The 20,591-nt window shown below is 34.2% G+C and overlaps 1 protein-coding gene across 2 annotated transcripts in view; it reads left to right on the forward strand.

Moving 5' to 3' along the window:
• LOC145291001 (uncharacterized) overlaps positions 1–20,591 on the forward strand; it is a 209,616-nt gene that overhangs the window by 84,323 nt on the left and 104,702 nt on the right. For both annotated transcript variants that reach the window (XM_080136532.1, XM_080136533.1), the window contains exons 3-4: positions 5,513–5,753; positions 17,501–17,577. In XM_080136532.1, the coding sequence (XP_079992658.1) occupies positions 5,513–5,753; positions 17,501–17,577 (318 nt within the window). The remainder of the gene's footprint in view (positions 1–5,512; positions 5,754–17,500; positions 17,578–20,591) is intronic.

Here is a 20,591-nt window from a genome sequence, read left to right on the forward strand (position 1 = left end):
TAAAAGTTCCAATTTTTCCGAATACTGATTTCGATTAATCATCCCAACACTAATTAATACTGAATAATAAATTCCCAACAAATAAAGCGGAAGTCATGACCGAAAATCAAAATTGAAACCGTGAGATTTTCAGTCTGATATTCTATGAACTGAGCTATTTACATTTTCTTATAAATAGATCTTAAAACATTAACAAAAAAATTATATCACTGACGTGACGTCATAGATATATGATTTACATCATGTTTCAAAATATATCCGTCTCTTGTCTATATATAATAAAACGAAGTTGATTATTTCCATCGAGGAAATAAAAGCATTATAATTTTGCAAACACAACCACCATATATAAATTCAATATGATCAATCTATTAATCAGTATCTGATATAGATTTGCTCAGGTTACTAGTCGCTTTCATTCGTTATCACAACTTCTTACATTAATTCATCGAAGAGTCACATTCCAAAACAAGTCATATTTACCGGTGGTGTCATGATATTTATTCACTAATTGTTTTCTCCTCCCACTATATCCAACGAGACCGAGCTGGATCGCAGTTTTTCAAACCATCAGCATCAGTTTTTATGTTTGTTCGAATACATTCAACATTAGTTTTTTCGCTTGCAAAACTTGAAATAAAGACCGTTCCCTTCAAAATTTCCGGGCAATTTCATTGGCTGTTCACATACGTTCATCTGATTAAGGGAATAGCAGAATAAGGTAATTTCGAACGGTTAAACCAACTTACTCGAATCAAACAAAATGATGGCATACATCCAAACAGCAAACATTCGGGTGTTTTGTTTGTTTGCTTGTTTGTTTGTTTTTAAATAACGATGCCATTGTTTTTCAAGCTTAATCTAAGACAAACACAGACTATTTATCAAAAAATAGATAATGGTTAATTCATTCTTTCATACGCTTTCATTTTATAAATACATTTTGTTTATATGAGTAATGAGAGAGAGAGAGAGAGAGAGAGAGAGAGAGAGAGAGAGAGAGAGAGAGAGAGAGAGAGACAAACAGACAGGCAGACAGACAGACATGAAAGTTGTTTTTCTTTTTATTTCTTGCATCAGCAAGGAGAGGAAGCACTAAGTATGTCAAAATTTGGGAGGAATTTTTGACACCTTCAACACAAAACTGCGAATAAAATATACAAAACTCGCAATTTATTTTTTAAAGTGGGTTGTTTAATTTCTTTATGGAATGTACTTCCAAAATAAACTTTTATAGTTTTTTAAAAAATATAATAGAAATATTATTTTTTATTTAAAAAAAAAAAGTGTTTACAAAGTGCATGTACGCGCTCATGCAGCCATTTTTTTCTACGTAAGGAAATGAATTGAATTTTACGAGTTATAACTTTTTTCAATTTTTTCAATTTAAAAATCTATCAAAATTGTTCTATTGGTTCAATTTTTAATATATTTTCAGGTTTAATGTGAAATTTTATGCTCTTTCCAGTAAACCGAATATAATATTCTAGACAAACGGTTTTTTTAAATTCACCCCCCCCATTTTAAAATGTCTATTAAAAAGTAAATAATTAATTTTCTCACCTAATGTTATATACTGGTGGTATTATTAAAGAAGGTACCAAATATGTGCGTATGTACTGTGTGTTATTATTAAGATGACGTATATTCTCGTATTGTTGTTGTTGTTCGTTTTAGGAAGTCTTAGTGTGATATCTAGAGACAGTCTTAGGAGTGTTCATGTGTTGAGTGTTCATATGTCTTAAGATGTTCATGTAAGAAATAGCATATTGGAGACATAAACAGGTATATATAAAGAGAGAGACAGTTCTGCATGAACGGGAGTGTTTCTATAAATATTGATACATATATTTCTTACCTATTTTTGAGATGATGATTTTCACAAAGTTCTTATAATATAAATTCACAATACCTTTTCTGTTGAATAACAACACGGAGACGCAGATACAAAACACATGTTGACGTCCTTTATTTCATCTTCGACCGGTCGGACATGATTTTATCTCAGGGATTCAAATTTGTTACATGGTTATTTCTAAAACCGTCTCACTTCTAGAGGGTGCCTTGATTTTAACGGAGAATCGGTCTGAACCTCTCTACTTCTCTCAGACTCTTCTCCCAGACTGCATCTAAAACTCTACCTATATTGAGAACTCGTCACGTCATCGGCACGTTGGATGATATGTGTCACGTTGCCAAACTTGACATGACCCCGAGTTCAGTAACGTATTTTTCAAATAACATGTTTACAATTTCAATTGACGATTAAATTCCTTATTTTAATTTCCATTTTTATAACAGAACAAATTTCATCATTACATTCCTTTCCCAATAAACAGATATGTAAGCTAAACAATTGCAATTCCACATTCCTTATTTCAATAACATTCTGTATTTATTTTATCTTATGATTGGAATTTTCAATTCCAAATCTAGCTTCGCCAGTTCCAATCCTTGACTATCCTATTTCATATTTACATTTAACTAATTCCCTATTTTTTTTACTCACATGAAAAGGGGACAGCTCTTGTCATGTAACACTAAGGTTTATATATCACAAATTGAAGATAAAAGATCAATAAATAAAATAATCTAATTTAAAATAAAAACAAAAGAATATTTATGTGCAAAATAACCTGTAAAGTCAAAAGTTTAAAACCTTTAAAAAAAAAATACGTTCATATTTTTTTAAAGTAAAACCTCACATTTTGAAAATATTGTCCTGTAAAAATTGGACACCTACATAAATTTTTTTCTATTTCATTCAATGTTGTTGTTTTTTAGATTTTTGAAAAAATAAATTCATTGCATAAAGAAGAAATAAAATATTTTAAATCAAAAACTCATATAATTCTTTAAGAGAATAAAAAAAAGGAAATTTTGTCAGCGTTTTTTTTTTTTAAAAGTAAACTTTGATGAGTGAATTGTGATCATTTTTCAAATACGGTGACCCATATTGACTAATTTGATTGTTGACAGTAATCACATGCCAGAAATTCAAAGGGAAGATAAGACACATGTCAGCACTTCAAATGTTTGTTTCTTTATATAGTTACTACCAGGAAATATATTTGGTCTAATGTGTTGTTTTTACGTTTTTGAAATAATTAATTATAGCGCTTTTCAGCCTCCGTCAACTGAAAGAAAGTGAGGTAATCCCGCTCTGTGACCACATATTATTAGATTTTAAAATCGCGGTCTTTTCGGATGCTTGCTTAAAAAATTCTTTTATTTAAAAAGTACATGGAATATAAAATATAAATATGGACAAATTCTTATAAATAGATTAGTTTTTTTTTTATAGGTAAATGATTTTTTGGAATTTATATATATTTATTATAATTGGAGTAAGTTAAAATTCATTGAATTTCTTGAAAGCTTTTTTAAATTTCTTGAAAAATTTTTTTTAAAGAAAACCGATTAAAAATAATATAGCATATTTTTCTATTAAACCTTTTATTATTTTAAAATTTGGTCTTTGCCCCTTTTTTGAAAAAAAATAGGGTTTAAATTACATTTTTCAAGTAGTTATAAGCTTCGAAAGATAGTAAGTCTAATTATTCAGATTTTTATCACTCATTTTTAATGGCGACATCTGACACTGGTAAGGAAGCGCATTTTCTTTTTTGTCGTTATGCACATTTTATTTAAACATTGATTAACTTACTTCTTAACGTTTCTTTTGGTAAGGTTGTGTAGTATTTTACTTTCTTTTGCAAAAAATAAAAAAAAAATAAATAAAATAGTAAGTCTCAAAGTTGCTTTAAGAACCGGAAGTTGATTTTAGAATGGACACAACAAACTGGAACTGAATTATGAAACAAAATAAATAGCAAAACAAACAAACAAACAAACAAACAAACAAATGAAATAGTTTTCTGTCTTTCTAAATTCGTAACAAAACACTAAAATAGTAAATTTCTTCTTGTTTTCAGAATTGCAACATTTCTGTTTTATTTTATTTTTAAGGCGTACCTGAATAACATCCAACAAGAAATCAACAGATGAACTGAAAAAAAAAAAAAAAAATGAAACGAAATAAACAAAATAGTAACTAAAATAATTACAAATAAGTGTTGCAAAAAAAAAAATCGTTTTATTTCGTTTCGTTTATAGTTTTGAATATTTTTACCGTTTCTAAGAAATTGCTGCAAAACGTAAAAACTATTTCCTTTCATTTTTCAATTACAGTTCAGTGTGCTTACTATTTTTTTGTCACGGTTTGGCCCGAGTAAACCATTACTATATCCTGCTTTTCTTTTTATTAGCAAAGCTTCATTTCTTAATTCAATGATCACTTAATAAAAAACAAAAATACCTTAGTCTAGAAGGATTTCTTCATTAAAACAATAGAACCAATGGTTTTAGGATTGATTAACATACTTTCTAAAATTTCATTTATTAACTTATAGACCATCTTATAAAAACAAAACAAAATACCTCAGTCTACAAGGATTTGTCCTTCTTTGAAAAATATTGGAAACAATGGATTTAGGATGGATCAACATGCTTATAAACATTTCTTTTTATTATCAGGGCTTCATTTCTTAACTTAGCGACAACTTAATAAAAACAAAGAAAAAATACCCCTGTCTAAAAGGAGTTCTCCTTCATTAAAAACACTAGATACAATGGTTTTAGGATTGATTAACGTGCTTTTTAGCATTTCTTTCTTTAGCAGGACTTTATTTTTTAGCTTATAGAGCACTTAATAAAAGCAAAACAAAAATAACTCAGTCTACAAGGATTTCTCCTTCATTGAAATACATCAGATGAAAACAAATCAAAATTACCTCAATCTATAAGGATTTCTCCTTCATTGTAAAAACACCAGAACCAATGTTTTCAGGAAAGATTAAAATATGTCTTCATAAACATTTTTTATTCATTGCTTTCCTTTATTGGGAGTAGGTTATGCATGTATACAAACTTAAAAAAAAAATGAACATACTTTTTAACATTTCTGCTTATTGTTTCATAATTACTTAAAATATTTCTTTGTAAACTTTTTATTTCCTTTACTTTACTATAGGAGTCAAAGGACATTTTTATAATTTTTTATTAATATGCTTTTTAACATTGTTTTTTTAATTGTTTTTTTATTGATGGGGACCTCAATTATAAACTTACTGATCACTTCATAAAACCAAATAAAATTAGCTCAGTCTATAATAATGCTCGAGATAGCTTAAGTTATTGTTGACAGGATGGGATTTTTTCAACAAATCTGTTTTGGCTTTGTGCCATCGTTCCACTGGGCAACGTCGGTACACGGGCCTTGGTAGTAAATAAATGTAATGCGTCAACATATAACTTGTAAATAAATAATTTGTTTAGATATTAATCTGAAATGCCCCATATATTATAAGCGAATCTACCAGCTTAGCATAAACATAGGGAATATATTTTTGCTAGTCTACTTTTTAATGTGACCAATTTGAGGATAAAACATTTCTTTATATTTATTTGAATTGGTTTTTGGCAGATTTCCTTTCTTCTTTGTTTTTATCAGACAGACAAAGTTCATGAATTCAGTAAGGACCAGATGGAACATTTGATCACATCAATGGACATGATGTCTAAGGACATTCGCTCACACCTGCTTGATTTACAGACCATGCCTGGTGCCACTAATGCCTACAGCCAACTTCAACCGAAAACCGAACAATTTGAGTCGATTGTTGAAGACAAAATCAGATCATCATTTCAAAGATTATCTCCTGTTATTATGCAGGGTAATCTTTATTCAGAAAGTAAGTTACTTAACGTATATATATATATATATATATATATATATATATATATATATATATATATATATATATATATATATATATATATATATATATATATATGTTGTTTTTACTTATTAATGGCGCTACATTGTAGAAAGACAAACATATATATTTGTATATTTTGGCAGCAAAATAAGTTACTTAACGTATATATATATATATATATATATATATATATATATATATATATATATGTTGTTTTTACTTATTAATGGCGCTACATTATAGAAAGACAAACATATATATTTGTATATTTTGGCAGCAAATCGTTATTCAATATGATTGAACACGACAGAGTTATTCTTTTTTCCGATTTTTCTGGATATCTTTTTGATTCGACGAGCGGTCATTTTTATTTTAGTCGGCATGTTATACAAAATGGCGCCCAAAAGTTGTTGTTTCTATCGGTGCGTCAGATTATCATCAGGAACAGTTGTTATTGTGTGTCGTTTTCTTTTTCTTTTCCTTTTTCTTTGAGGCTTAGTGTATTTATAGCTTTTTTATTGGTTATGAAACATATATATACAGTCCTGGTCAAAATCATAAGAACACTTAAGAAAGTAAGCGTTTACGTATATTATCGAATTTTTAATCAAAGAAATGGTTGAAACCATTGCCAAAAGGGAAAATATGATGGAAAAAAATTAAATCTACTTCATTCGAAACCTTAACCCTGATCTAATAATTATTGCAAGGACAGTAGTCCGAAGAATCCAAATAATACAATTTATATTGATGATACGAGGAGTATTCCAAAAGTAATACCTCCTATTTTTTATTCTGCCCAGATGGATAAAAGGGAATTGCGAATTGCATTATTATGATGACTAAACTTATACATTTATGGCCTAAAAGTTTCCTCTCTCTCTCTGTTGCAGATATTGACGGTGCGAGACTCTAAGAAAACAACCACTACTATAGACGTGTGTCAGAAGCAGAGATATGTCATTGAATTCCTCTATGCAGAAAAAATTATATATATCGATACCTGTTGAACGTTTAAAGCCATTGCAGTTGATGTCAACACAGTTAGGAGATGGGTTTGTCGATTTCAGAGTAGCGACAGTGTTGTGAGTAACAAAACGCAATCCAGACTTTTATGACCGAGACATCAAAAGAGACCGTCAAAAATGCACTGAGGATGTTGGTGACTATGTAGAAAAATACATTTTGGAACACAAAAGGTCGCTCGTTTTAATAATACCACTCCCATCTTTGTAGCTCTTCAACATTTTAGTTTTTGGGTTGAAAAAAGAGGAGGACTTAGTTTTGGAACGACTTTTATAAAATCTTAATTTAGATTGAGAGTGAGTTTTTTTGTTCAGGACAAAAACTAGGATAATAGAATCGAATGGACCCTGAACAAGACCATCCTATTCATTCCATTAGTTTCATACGTAATGCCATAAAATAAAACTTTCTTTACATGCTTAAGATTTTTGTTCCGGTTTCACACAATTTTTATAAGTATTTTAGGATTTGATCTCATTGCACTTCTTAAGGTCTTCAAGCAGCAAAATGGATGAAAAAAAAAGAGAAACCCAAAAAACAACAAAAACAAAATTAGAAAAAACAAAAACAAATAGTCAATAAATAACTGTTACGAAACAAAAGAAAATTTAATCTTTATTAATGTATGTGTGTAGTTTTTACGTTTAGAATCTGTTTTTAGGTGTTTGTTTATCTGATTTTCTATTGCTATCTACCTACGAGAGGCGTTCAACAAGTAATCCTCCTGACGCACTTACAGTTGTCTGATCTAGTTTAACTTTTGCAATGATTTATATCTCTATGTGTTATGTGGATGTTATGGGGTTAAATTGTAATAAACGAAGGAAACACAGGGTTTTTAGGAAACAAACATGTATTCATATCTATTACAGGCAAAGGGAGTTGAGAATAACATTTCTCAACTGTGGGCATTTGCACACGACCTGCTTCATCGCGTACCAATCTCAGACTCGCAGGCACTGGTACTTGATACCGGAAGTGACGTCACTAGAGGAAGTGACGTCATGAGATAGTCCATTAATCCCATAGAGGGGCGTCTCCCCTCCTCTCAAGCTTTTTGTTCGTAAAAGCTGGCAGTACCTCTTCCTTTTAGGGTTTCCCATTAATGGCTCGGTAAACTTTCTCTTACGGAACGACCGCCATAGTTCAGGTGTTGGTTGAGGAGCTTCAAGATCAAAAGTTTCGAAGACAGTGTCTGTCAGCTCATCTTCCAATGGTGGACTGTCGCTGGTTTCAACAAATTGACATCTTCTTAGTTGGTTCTTGTGACGTTTGTGAGTATACGTTGGTCCTTGGATGATATATACCATGTCACCGACTCTCTTAGTAATTGTACCCACCTCCCAGAATGATGTGTTGTTTTTATAACTTTTGAAAAACACTCTTTCACCTGGTATGAAACGTTTACTGGGTACATAATTGGTGATTCGTGGCCTTGACTGTTTGGGTAAGAGCTTATCAAAAATGGATCTCACTTTCTGCGCAAACATCGTTTCTGCAGGTGAGACTGCTGTTGGTGTGTTCGAATTGGGTGTAATCCTATACACGTGTAGAAATTGTTGAAGTGCTTCATCTGTTGAGGTCCCTTGAGCCTTCTTCAGTGCTCTTTTAAGAGTGTCCATGAAGCGTTCTTCTTGCTCACTCGACCTTGGATGGTATTGGAGAGTGGTGATATGATTAATTTGGAAGTATCACAAAAACATTTGAATTCAGTAGATGTAAACTGGGTTCCATTATCACTTACGATGCAATCGACTACACCAAAACGTGCAAACAGTTCATGTAAGAAATTTATAGTCGTTCCACTTGTCGGTCTTCTGCACCTCAATACCTCAGGCCACTTGGTGAAACTATCGACTGCGATTAAGTAATAATTGTCCTAGAGCGAACCTGCAGAATTGATGTGCACCCTAGACCATGGCTGGTCAGTCTTCGGTCATGGTTTAAACATAATCAGTGGTGATTTAGCCGCAAGGGCACAGCCTGTGCACGAGTCTATCCTCTCATTGATGTCCTTGTCCATATTAGGCCAGTAGACATAGCTCCTCATCAAACTCTTCATACGATTTTTCCCAGGATGTCCTGTGTGAAAATCCTTTAGAATTCGTTTTTAGAGACATTTGGGAATCACTACTCTTTCGCCAGATAGTAAAACCTCATCGCAAAGCGAAAATACTTCTGGAACATCGCCCTTTGTGACGATCTTATTTTTTATCTCACTGTTTCCTTTTAAATCTCCGGTAAAGATACTGGGAGTTCTCTGATTGTGTTGCCCATCATCGTTTTTATTTCTCCGTCTGCCCGAAGAGTGGCAATGATGGAAACTTCAAACGTATCCCTTTTCAATGGTATCAGTCTAAATAGGCTATCCACATGGCTAATTTGTTTCGAAGACAAGTACTCCAGGATGAGATCATAATTTAGTAATAATGTACCCCATCTCAATAGTCTATTAGCCATATATGTCGGTAAGCCTTTTTTGGAACCAAAAATCGTGAGTAACGGTTTATGATCCGTCTGCAATGTAAATTTTCTGCCGTGTAAATATCTATGAAACTTTGTCACAGCGAATATAATACTCAAGGCTTCTTTTTCAATTTGAGAATACTGTCTTTCGGCCTTTAGTAGCATTCTAGATGTATGTGCGATCGGTTTCCTGGTACTGTCAGACATTATATGAAGTATGCAAGCTTCCACACCAAATGAGCTTGCGTCACACGCTACTATTATTCTCAACCTTGGATCACAGTGTGCCAAAAAAGATCTGACGTTAACGTTTCTTTGATCTTCTTAAACGTCTTCTGGCATTCTGGCGTCCAGTCCCAGGCTTTCTCCTTCTTCAGCAGTTCATTTAGTGGAGCGTGCAAATCATGCATATTCTTGATGAAGACTTGGTAGAATTTAGCCAGGCCCAGAAAGCGTTGTAGTGCTTGCACGTTATTGGGAGCCGGCATGTTTTTATGGCTTCCGCCTTCTCAGGATCGGGGTGTCTACCATCTTCATCAATAATGTGACCTAAGTAACGTATTTCCTTCATCAGGAAGTCACATTTTGCTTCTTTTACTTTCAAACCAAAACTTTGAATTCTTTCAAAAACTTCATGTATGTGTTTTCGGTGCTCATCTGTGGATTTACTTGCTATGACAATATCATCCAAGTAGGCACAAGCAAAATCAAGGCCATTCAGCATGGTGTCCATGACCTGCTGGAAAATCGCAGGTGCGACCTTGACTCCGAAAGCTAACCTTTCAAACTTGTAGAGACCCCTGTGTGTATTTATACAGAGGAGTTTTGAACATTCTGCCTCAACGGGGATCTGCAAATATGTGTCGCTCAAATCCACCTTAGAAAATACTTTACCACTTTAATTGGTTGAATATCTCCTCTGGCGTGGGGAGTGGATAGTGGTAATCTTTGAGGGCTACGTCCAGACCCATGGAGAAATCTACACATACACGAATCTGGTTTGTTTTCTTGGTCACATATACGGTAGGGGCTGCCCAATCACTGCTGCTTACTTTCAATAATATTCCGACCTCTTCTAGCCGATCCAATTTCTTGTCGATTTGCTGCGAATGGGACGTTTCATTTCTTCTTGAAAACAGGCAGAGTGTTTTCTTTTAGTTCGAATCTTGCTGTAGCCTTTGTACATTTTCCTAATCCTGGTGAGAATACTTCTGGAAATTCCTCTTTTAACTCGTCCTCAGTTGTTGCTCTTCTGTATACGAGTCTTCTCCCCTATGACAGAATTTATTCATAGGTTGGTCCCACAATTCGAATCGCTTCATCGAATCAGTACTGAACAGGTTTTCGGATGTCCTATGTACATACACTTTCACTTTTTTAGTAATACCATTTAAGGTCACCGGGAGTTTGAGCTCTCCCTCAAATTCCACTTTATCGCCTGTCACAGCTTGAGCTGATTTATTCATCTTCTGCATGGTTGGTTTCCTTAGCCATTTCCATGTCTTAAGGTTAATGATGGACAGGTCTGATCCGGAATCCAATTGTAGATGCACAGTTTTATTTGCAATGTTAACTATGACATATTTGCGCTGGTTCTTATCCGAATCCAAGTCGAATCTAGTCTGTCAGACGCTGTTCTTGACCTTGTTCTTCCTGCACTGGGTCGCTTTGTGACCCTTTCTGCCACATTCGTTGCAGTACTCATGTTTGTAAAAACATTGATGCGACCAATGTTTCGCACCGCAGTGATAGCATGGGCTTGTAGGGGATCTGGGTCTTGTGACTGAGGGGTACTTATTAGGTGTAGCCTGAGTTTTCTTACTTCCAGCTTTGCTTTTTCGGGGTGAGTATTTTTCCGGTCTGAAGTTCGCCCTTCTAATGAATGTTGCGCCTGCCTCCTCGACATGTCTCGAGTTGTTCCTTAAGCAGACTACTCGGTGACAATCCTCGGCCAACTTCTGGAGCGGGAGACCCTGTTCGCTCTCAAGTCTAGAGAGAACATGTCTAATCTTAGCGATTTTGGATGAGACACAACCATGTGCAAAATTTAAACACTTGAAGTCATCTGCTGATAAGTCAGTGTTTATTTACCATGCATGCGAAGGTTAGGTAATCGTCATCGTCACTTTTTTGCAGGTTCAAACACTTCCATCTTCTATGAAAGAGCATAGAATTCGGGCTGAATAGTTCGGATAAAAGTTTGACCGCTTCAGAAAATTTCAATTCACTCGTCTTCCTAGAGAGAATATAATCCACAAACTTGTTCTGAGGTCCCTAATTTCCTTAAAAGTAGGCAAACTTTCTTAGCATTGCTCCACTCTTGGAAATCCACAGTGAATAGGTCCTCATATCTCCGATAGAAAGCGTCAAACGTCCACTCCAACTCCGGTTGGTAGTTGAACGTTTCTATAGTGTTCCATATCGTACTTTGGGAAAAAGCAAAACTGTTGTCCCTGTGTTCCGTTCTTTCGAATATTTTTAACAATAGCTCTTGTCTCTTTTGTTGAAGTAACATTTTCTCCTCCAACACTTGTTGCCTTTCTTGAACTTGTAACTGGAGCTGTTTCTCACGTTCATTTAAATTTTCCTCAGCTTTCTACTGCTGGGCTATCTGAGCTTTGATTAGCTGTATTAATACTGCTTCAACGTCCTCCATTTTAATGAATTTTCCAAACGCACGCAAAAACAAAAAATTATTTCTGTTTTTGACTGGAGAAGAGAGATAAAATAATAATAAAAATAAAAATAAAATGTCCTAGAAAGAAGGGAGCAATGTATTGTATACCTTACTTCTTGGTAAAAACCTTAGAGATAACCCAATATGAGAGTGGATAAAAATTTTTTACTTTTTTTGTTTTTTTTACTTGCGAAACAAAACAAGAAAAAAAATGTTTACTGTGATACCATACAGTTCCAAAAGAATAAAACTACTTGTGGAATTGTCTGGCAGTTAACCAAAATGGCTAGTTTTTTTTATGTGCGTGTGTGGGGGTGGTGTGGGGGTGAGTTGTCTCCCCGCGGCAGAAAAGAAAAGTTTTCACTTTAGAACCGATAGTTAAAAATAGAATATTTCAGAAAATTCCACTCAATCAAAAAAACGTATTTCATTTAGTTCAAGTAAAACGAAAAGGGGGAAAAAGAAACATTTCTCTCTCATTAAAATATTGCATAAATTAGCAGCAAAAACAAAGTAAAAAAAAACTTTTCACTTCATTCGAAAAATGTTCAAATTTGCATACGTCTAAACAGTCACCAGTTTACAGTAGAATTGTTGTTGCAGTGAAAATTGGGTCAAAATTTCTCTCTTTTTTTTTCTTCTTTCAATAAGCAACCAATTAATTTTTAAGCATTAACAAAATGCGTTTAGCCCAGTTCTTTGCAATTTAAATATAGAGACAAAAAGGTTAACTTACAATTTCTTCGATAACTTTGCTATGTGTTCGTTTTCTTTTCTTTTTTTTTTTGTTTTTAGGATATAATTGTCAGACGACTACTTAGCTTGGAAATCCGTCATTCTTTTGAAGGCAATTAGAATTTTGTTTTTTTCTTTTTTGTGGAGTCAACCCGTGTGAAAGTCAAATCCATGTCGCCAGTTGTTATGGGGTTAAATGGTAATAAACGAAGGAAACGCAAGATTTTTAGGAAACAAACATGTATTCATATCTATTACGGGCAAAGCGAGTTGAGAATAACATTTCTCAACTGTGGGCGTTTGCACATGACCTGCTTCGTTGTGTACCAATCTCAGACTCACAGGCACCGGTGCTCGATACCGGAAGTGACGTCACTAGAGGAAGTGACGTCATGATAGTCAATTAATCCCATGGAGGGGCATCTCCAACAGTGGAAAATTACAGAAATGTGGTTTCTGATTTAAAAGTATTTAAACTGAGTTGAGTGTGCAATGGAGCCTGTTGAGTGTCGCACAGTGATCCGTTTTTGTATTTGAAAGGATGCACATTATAGAAGACTTTTGATGAAATAAAAGAAATGTATTAAGATGCACCATCATATGACCTTGCAAAAGACTAGCATTGTAAATCCCAACATGGTCGGAAATCAGTGCCCAGACCTGGTTATCGACATGTGGTTATTCACTAAGAGGTGAAGGTTATTACAGAGTCTATAGAAAATATCATTCATAACCATTTGTATATGCATAAGATGTCTGTCAAATGGATTCCCAGGTTGCTGACACCTTTCCAGAAGCGAGAACGTGTCAAGTGCTCGAGGATGAATCAGGAGATGAGCCAAGATGATGAGTCAAAGGTTTTCAAAAATACTGATAGCATAGAATAGAACCTGGGTTTATCACTATAATTCAAAGATTAAACCCAGTCAATGCAATGAAAGCATTTGGACTCATCACCCCCAAAGAAGGTAAGGATGTAGCTTTCTACTGGCAAGTTCATGCTTACAATTTTCTGGGACCAAGACGGAGTAGTGATGACGGATTTCTTGGCAAAGAGTACCACAATTATAGGAGCCTATAATGCTTTATTTTGGAGAAAATTAAAAGAAACTAAGAGGCGAAGCAAGATCAGCAGAGGTACCTTAATACTTTATGGACCCATCCCTTGACAGTTATTCTGACTAGTATATATATTTTAATTATTGGAATCCTGTTTTTTGAGATGAGTAATTTGTATATTTTATTGATTTATTTGCGGACTATTATCCTCATCTTTATAGCTGTTGTTTCAGGACGTTTCGACCAACAGTGGATAGAGATGTGAGGTGAGCATTGTCTGAAGATATCAGTTTCAATCGTATCCAAAACCAGCCAGCGGATTAGTTGACCAAAACGTGGCAAGACAACAGCAACTATGGAAGGCAGTAATTACTGCAGATAAAGTTGAAGATTCAGCATTCCTATCCCGTTGTGGTTAACAACCTGATGAAGGTCAGAAGTATAGTTGGCCGAAATGTCTTGAAACAACAACTATAAAGAGGAGGATAATAGTCTGCAAATAAATAAAATACAGTATATGTTTGAAGATATACAGCATAATCACATTGACACATTAGTACTAAAACGAATAACTATTTAGGAATACCAAGCGCTGTATGTGCTCTATGTAATCTCAACATTGTTTCCAGTCACCCTAGACTTCTCCTTGTCACCGAAATCCAGTAACCCTTGCTTCACAATACAGCGGATGTCATCCATCATTCCTCAGGACGATCAGATGGTTTTTGTTGTTCTGGCGGACGAACGTCTACATGTTTGAACAGCATCGTGTATCTAGTGATGTTGAGGTTGGCAGTTACAATATTTTCTTAATTCTATGTATACACTCTTCAAACTGTCTACAGTAAGCAAGTAGTCATGGCGACACACATTAAGTAACTCAGAAGATTTCTCCCAGAGGAACACACACATGCACACGTGCCCACAACTGCACAGATACACACTGTTGTCAGGTAAGGTTTTTTTTTTTTTTTATTGAAAAGTGTCTTTAAAAATAACTTAAATCAGTAATATTTTTCATTTCCACATCAACATGTACTTCGTTAATAATCAGACTCAATAATTAATACATTTATCTAAATTTGTTTAGTAAAAATATAAACTTTGTTCTCTATGATCTATAGATTTCTTGAATCCAATATTTCTCCAGCAAAATATGTTGGATTTACGATATATATATATATATATATATATATATATATATATATATATATATATATATATATATATATATATACACACACACATTATTATTATTATTATTATTATTATTACTATTATTATTATTATTATTATTATTATTATTATTATTATTATTATTATTAAACAACAACAACTCACTAGGAGTTTTCACACAGGCCATCATCAAAGATTTCTCCTCGAGAACAACCTATGGAGTTTGCTGGAGTCTGAGTGACAGCAAATCTCCCCGGATTTCCAGTACCCTTCACCTCTTTCGATAACTTTTGCAAATTGGTTTGCGTTATCACAATAGCCATTTACCATTGATTTCTAACTGGCAACAACCACTGGCCTTCGCTGGAATTTGGGTGGCCCTAAGTTTCCCCAAAGTTCCGGTTTTCTTTGCAGTCATCCAGTGGAAGTCTGAATAGTGCTTTCTTTTCTCAGTCTTTTCATCCTCTTGAACCTTCACGATTATTTGGTATGGTGCCAGTTGATGCCAACATTTTTTTTTTGTGGGTGGGGTTTACTTACAATTATTTGATTTCAGTTTTCTTCATTCTCTCTGATGTTTCTTTATGGTGTTGTTTTAACTTTTTACTTCTATTCTAGTTTCTGTATGTCCATTTTGCATTTGTAGCTCATGAGTAGTAGTTTCTTCATTCAAGGGTTTTCATTATTGTCATTCATTGTATCTTTTCAGCCATCTCTCTGATTTCAAGCTTTCTTGTTAATTATTATGACATCCGGTTTTCTTGCTTGGATGGGTTTATCTGTTTGTACGTCCATGTCCCATAGGATTTTGTGACTTCCGTTTCCAAGTACTTCTACCGGCTTGTGCTTGTATCGTTTATTTGGGTGTTCTAGACGCAGGTGTTAGCATAATTACCAGTGTACTGACTTCCCCACCTGATCGTGTCAGTTCTTGTATTCTTTTTGGACTAGTTTGCTGCATTCTCTTATTATGTGGTTCATGGTTTCGTCTCTTTGTCCATACAGTCTACATTTGCTGTTTTTTTGTCTTTTGTCAATCTTTACTTTTATGTGATTTGATCTTATTGCATTATCTTGTGTGGCTATTATTAGAAGTTTGAGCTAGATATAAACTGTGTGAGCTTCACATATGCATGGAGTATAATTTCCACATCTGGACTGGTGCATCTGCCAATAGTCTCTTGCTCCTAGATAGGGTTCAAAAATGAGTCGCCAACCTAACAGGTACTAAACTACCAACTACACTCCAACCTCTGCCCCATCATTGAAACATGGCATCCTTGTGCTTGTTTTAGAAGTATTTTAATGGCAAGTGCTCTGATGAACATAAAGCACTAATACTCCCTCGACGACAATCTCCTCAACAAACCTGACAATCAGCAAAATCCCACACCTACACTGTAGAGATCCCGGGATTCTGTAAAACTTTCTACTCGAATAGCTTTTTCCTTCAGATTGCTGAACTTTGGAATTCCCTCCCAAACCCCTGCTTCCTTGACTGTACTGACATGCAGAAATTCAAGTGTAATGTGAACAGACATCTCACTGCCCAACTCCCTAAAGTAGTATCCCTGCAAATCTGGTCCCAAATAGTAGTCCCCCACGACTAAGTGGCTCTGTACCTTATTTAGGGTGAAATGACAATTAAAAAAAACCCAACTTATTCAACAGTAGCATTAAAAACATCAATATTAAGATAACGATTATGTACACGTTTGCTTGACAGATTCTCGCACCATGAAGATCGAATGCGTAGCTTTGCCCAAATAATGTAACGCCTTTTTGAGTACAATGAATCCAAAGAAACATGAACATATGGATTACCGACACTTGTTTTATAACGTGACAAAGTTATATATGGTAATGTTAAGGTTAATACAATTGTTGCTCATCATATAAATGATGGGTTCGTTTCGCTTATATGAATTGTCTACAGCAGTCTGTTGAATATCGTTGAATTTATTTTATCCTTTTATTATATATTTGCTTATATTTGTTTCTCAGACAAAAATCATGTTTTTTTTTTTTTAAATTTGAATTTTTATTGCATTTTCACCCCAAACAAGGCATATTGCCACTTTGGGATAGGGGGCTACTATCTGAGACATAAATTGCAGGGATAATATGTCGGGAGTTGTGCAGCAAAATGTTTGTTTACATTACACTTGAACTTCTGGGGATCTTGTGGGATTTTGCTGCTTCTCAGGTTTGTTGGGGGTATTTATGTCGAGGGGGTACAAAGGCTTTAAAATATTTGTAGAACAAGCAGAGGGATGCAATATTTTGTCGATTGGACAAATGCTGAAGCTTAGCTGACAGTTCAGGACCTATTAGGTTGGCGACTCTCTTTTGAACCCTGTTCAGGAGTGAGAGACTAGTAGCAGATGCACCAGCCCAAAGTGACAATACTTCATACATGGGCGAATGGTGGCCTTATAGCGGTACAGGATACTTTCAGGCGTGAGTAACTTTCTAGCATGATAAAAAGAGTCCACCTTCCTCGCAATTTAGTTGAATGTTTTTTCCCCCCAGTAAATGTCGACATTTTGATTGTACCTTTTTGTTTTTTCTCTTTCTTCAGCAGTTGAACCATATCACAGCACATCAGAATGGAAACAACAGACATCACCATCACCATCACCAGCATCACCAAGAGAAGTATGATATATAATTATATATGAAATGATTTTTGACTATTTAAGTGTCACACTAATTGTTTATTTTAATTCGTAGCAATTGGTTAACAATTTTCGACACGAAAAATGGATGAAAAAAAGAAAAACACCCCAAAATAACAAAAAAAAACAAAAAAAAAAAACAAAAAACAAATACTCAACAAATAACTGTTACCAAACAAGAGAAAATTTAATCTTTTATTGATGTACGTGTGTAGCTTTTACGTTTTGAAACTGTTTTTAAGTGTTTGTTTTATCTGATTTTCTATTGCTATCTATCTACAAGAGGCGTTCAATAAGTAATGCACCTGACACACTTACAGTTGTCTTATCTAGTTGAAATTTTGCATGTGCAATGATCTATATCTCTATGGGTTATGTGGAAAATTACAGCTCTGAACTAAATGTGGTTTCTGATTTACAAGTGTTTAAACTGAGTTGAGTGTGCAATGGAGCCTGTTGAGTGTTGCACAGTGATCCGTTTTTGCATTTGAAAGGATGCACGTTATAGGAGACTTTTGATGAAATAAAAGAAACGTATTAAGATGCTCCATCATATGACCTTGCAAAAGACTGGCATCATAAATCCTGACATGGCCGGAAATCTATTAAAACAGCACCCAAACCTCGTCATCGACATTTAATGAACGAATAATTTCACGAAAAGGACTTGTCAACTGGTCACCTTATTTGTGCGATTTAACCCCATTAAATCATTTTCTTGGAGATATGTGAAGTCCTATGTCAACGCTGATAAACCAGATGCAATAGACTACTTGGAAGATAGCATTCGACGCATTACTGTCGAAATACAGTCTAATTTAATGAATAGAGTTTGTGAAAACTGAACCTCCAGAGTGCACCATACATGTGCGAACTGCAGGAACCATATTTTCAGAACTGTATTTAAATCATAAATGCTAAAAAATCAATCTTTGGAATAAACCACATATTTGTATGATAAAATATTTTTCTGTAATTTATTTTAAGTCAAAATTTGCCGCCTCTAAAAAAACGCCCTTTATTATTATTATTATATATATATATATATATATATATATATATATATATATATATATATATATATATATATATATATATATATATATATATATATATATATATATTATGAGGTGGATGGGATTCCTTAACCGTGGAAAAAGCAGTTTATCTCAGAGAAGGAAAACTCTGAAAAAAAAAATCGAGCTCTCTCTGATGATACTGTCATCAATTCCAGAGCTATCGGAGTAGATAGTGGTTCTGGTCCGTGCAAAGGTAACCTATCTAAAACAAGCTAAACTTAAGAGCCTGGTATAGACTAATTGTCTCATTGAATGTGACATTGAATTATTCGTACGTCACTCGAAAGTGGATTGCGTACTATGTGAGATCAATTCCACTGTAAAGAAACATGCATATATACTTTTCAGAGTTTCCGTTTCTTACTGTCTGTTGAGTCATTGATATACAAGAGTACAAAGCCCGAAAAATCTCTGAAAAGTGGCCTTACTTGAAACCGAGTAGATACCCACCATTATTATTATTATTATTATTATTATTATTATTATTATTATTATTATTATATTTTTAAAGAGATATGATATATAAAACTATTCCCACAATCAGGCAACGTCACAGCCCACACAAACAATAAAAATTAAAAAAAAAAAAAAAACCACCAACCGTTTACTTGTTATTTTAGAGTGGAGGATTTCTTTCCAAATACATTTCAGGTGGTGGGTAAGTCTGAGGTGGTTGTCTGACTTGCTTTTTGCTTCCTCGCTTCCCCTTACCATTTAAAATGGTTTTGTCTAGGGGCTACAGAACGGTACATGTTTTACTTGCTAACCTTTGCAAGATGGGATAGAAGTACATATAATACAAATATCTGCACATTGGCCTTTATTAGATAATGGACGATATTTTATTTAGAATATAAAATGCATTTAAAAAAAATGTGATATTTTGAATTTTTGCTGTATAAGAATATAAAGTTATAATTATAGTTTTAGCAACCTTCTGTTATAACGACTTAAAAGCATTTTTATATCAAGAATAAATAGTGAAAAAAAAACGAAAGCAAGCCAAAAGCTGTTGGAATGAACCAATTTTGAACCGATGGAAAACAAACTGATTAATGGTTTATCTGAGCCAATTAGTTTGATGATCAGTCAACGTGAAAGAGATGAATAGCAATTATGATGAGACAAGCATTAGAAAATGTCTTCTCTTGTAAAGCCATTAAATTATTATTTTTTTACTAACACGTCACCGTTTATCAAGACCCCAAAACCACTTGAGGATAACGGTTATTGAGTTTGTCAAGTGGATGGTGAGACATTGAGGGGATTAATAACTGTTGTGGTGCCCACCTTACGGATAATAATGAACTCTTCCAATTACTATAGCGACCGGGGAAAATACGTTTCTCTAAGTTATGGATGAGCCGTACACACTTGGCAGTCGGACTGACATTTTTTTTTTTTTTTTACTCCGAACAAGGCATATTGTCACTTGGATGTGAGGGGCTACTATTTTGGGGCCATGCTTAGGGAAGATGAACGATGTTGGTTCATGTTACATATCAGTACAGTCAGGAAAGCAGGCAGCAGGAAGGGAATTCCAAAGTCTAGTTATTCAAGGGAAGAAACTATTAGAGTAGAAAGGTTTCTGTCATTTAGGGACTTCAACAGTGAAGAGGTGAGATTTTGTTGCTAAATGGATTTGTCAGGGTTACGTATGTCAAGGGGGGGGGCGCAAGTTCATCAGAACACATTCCATTAAAATACTTGTAACTATACTCTTATTTGTTGCACAGTAGAACTCCGGGATACAGTGACCCTAGGATACAGCTTTTCTGGTTGGGATGTAGGATATAATGTTTTTCCAGACCCTGGTTACGGTATTTTCCCCGCCTTACAGTGTTATTTATAATGTTATTTGATTATATACATGTGTATTATATACTGTACTGTATTTTGTTACTAATTTTTAAGG

The sequence above is a fragment of the Euprymna scolopes genome, chromosome 2, assembly GCF_053919585.1.
Source record: "Euprymna scolopes isolate OS-2025 chromosome 2, ASM5391958v1, whole genome shotgun sequence".
NCBI classification, from domain to species: Eukaryota; Metazoa; Mollusca; class Cephalopoda; order Sepiida; family Sepiolidae; genus Euprymna; species Euprymna scolopes.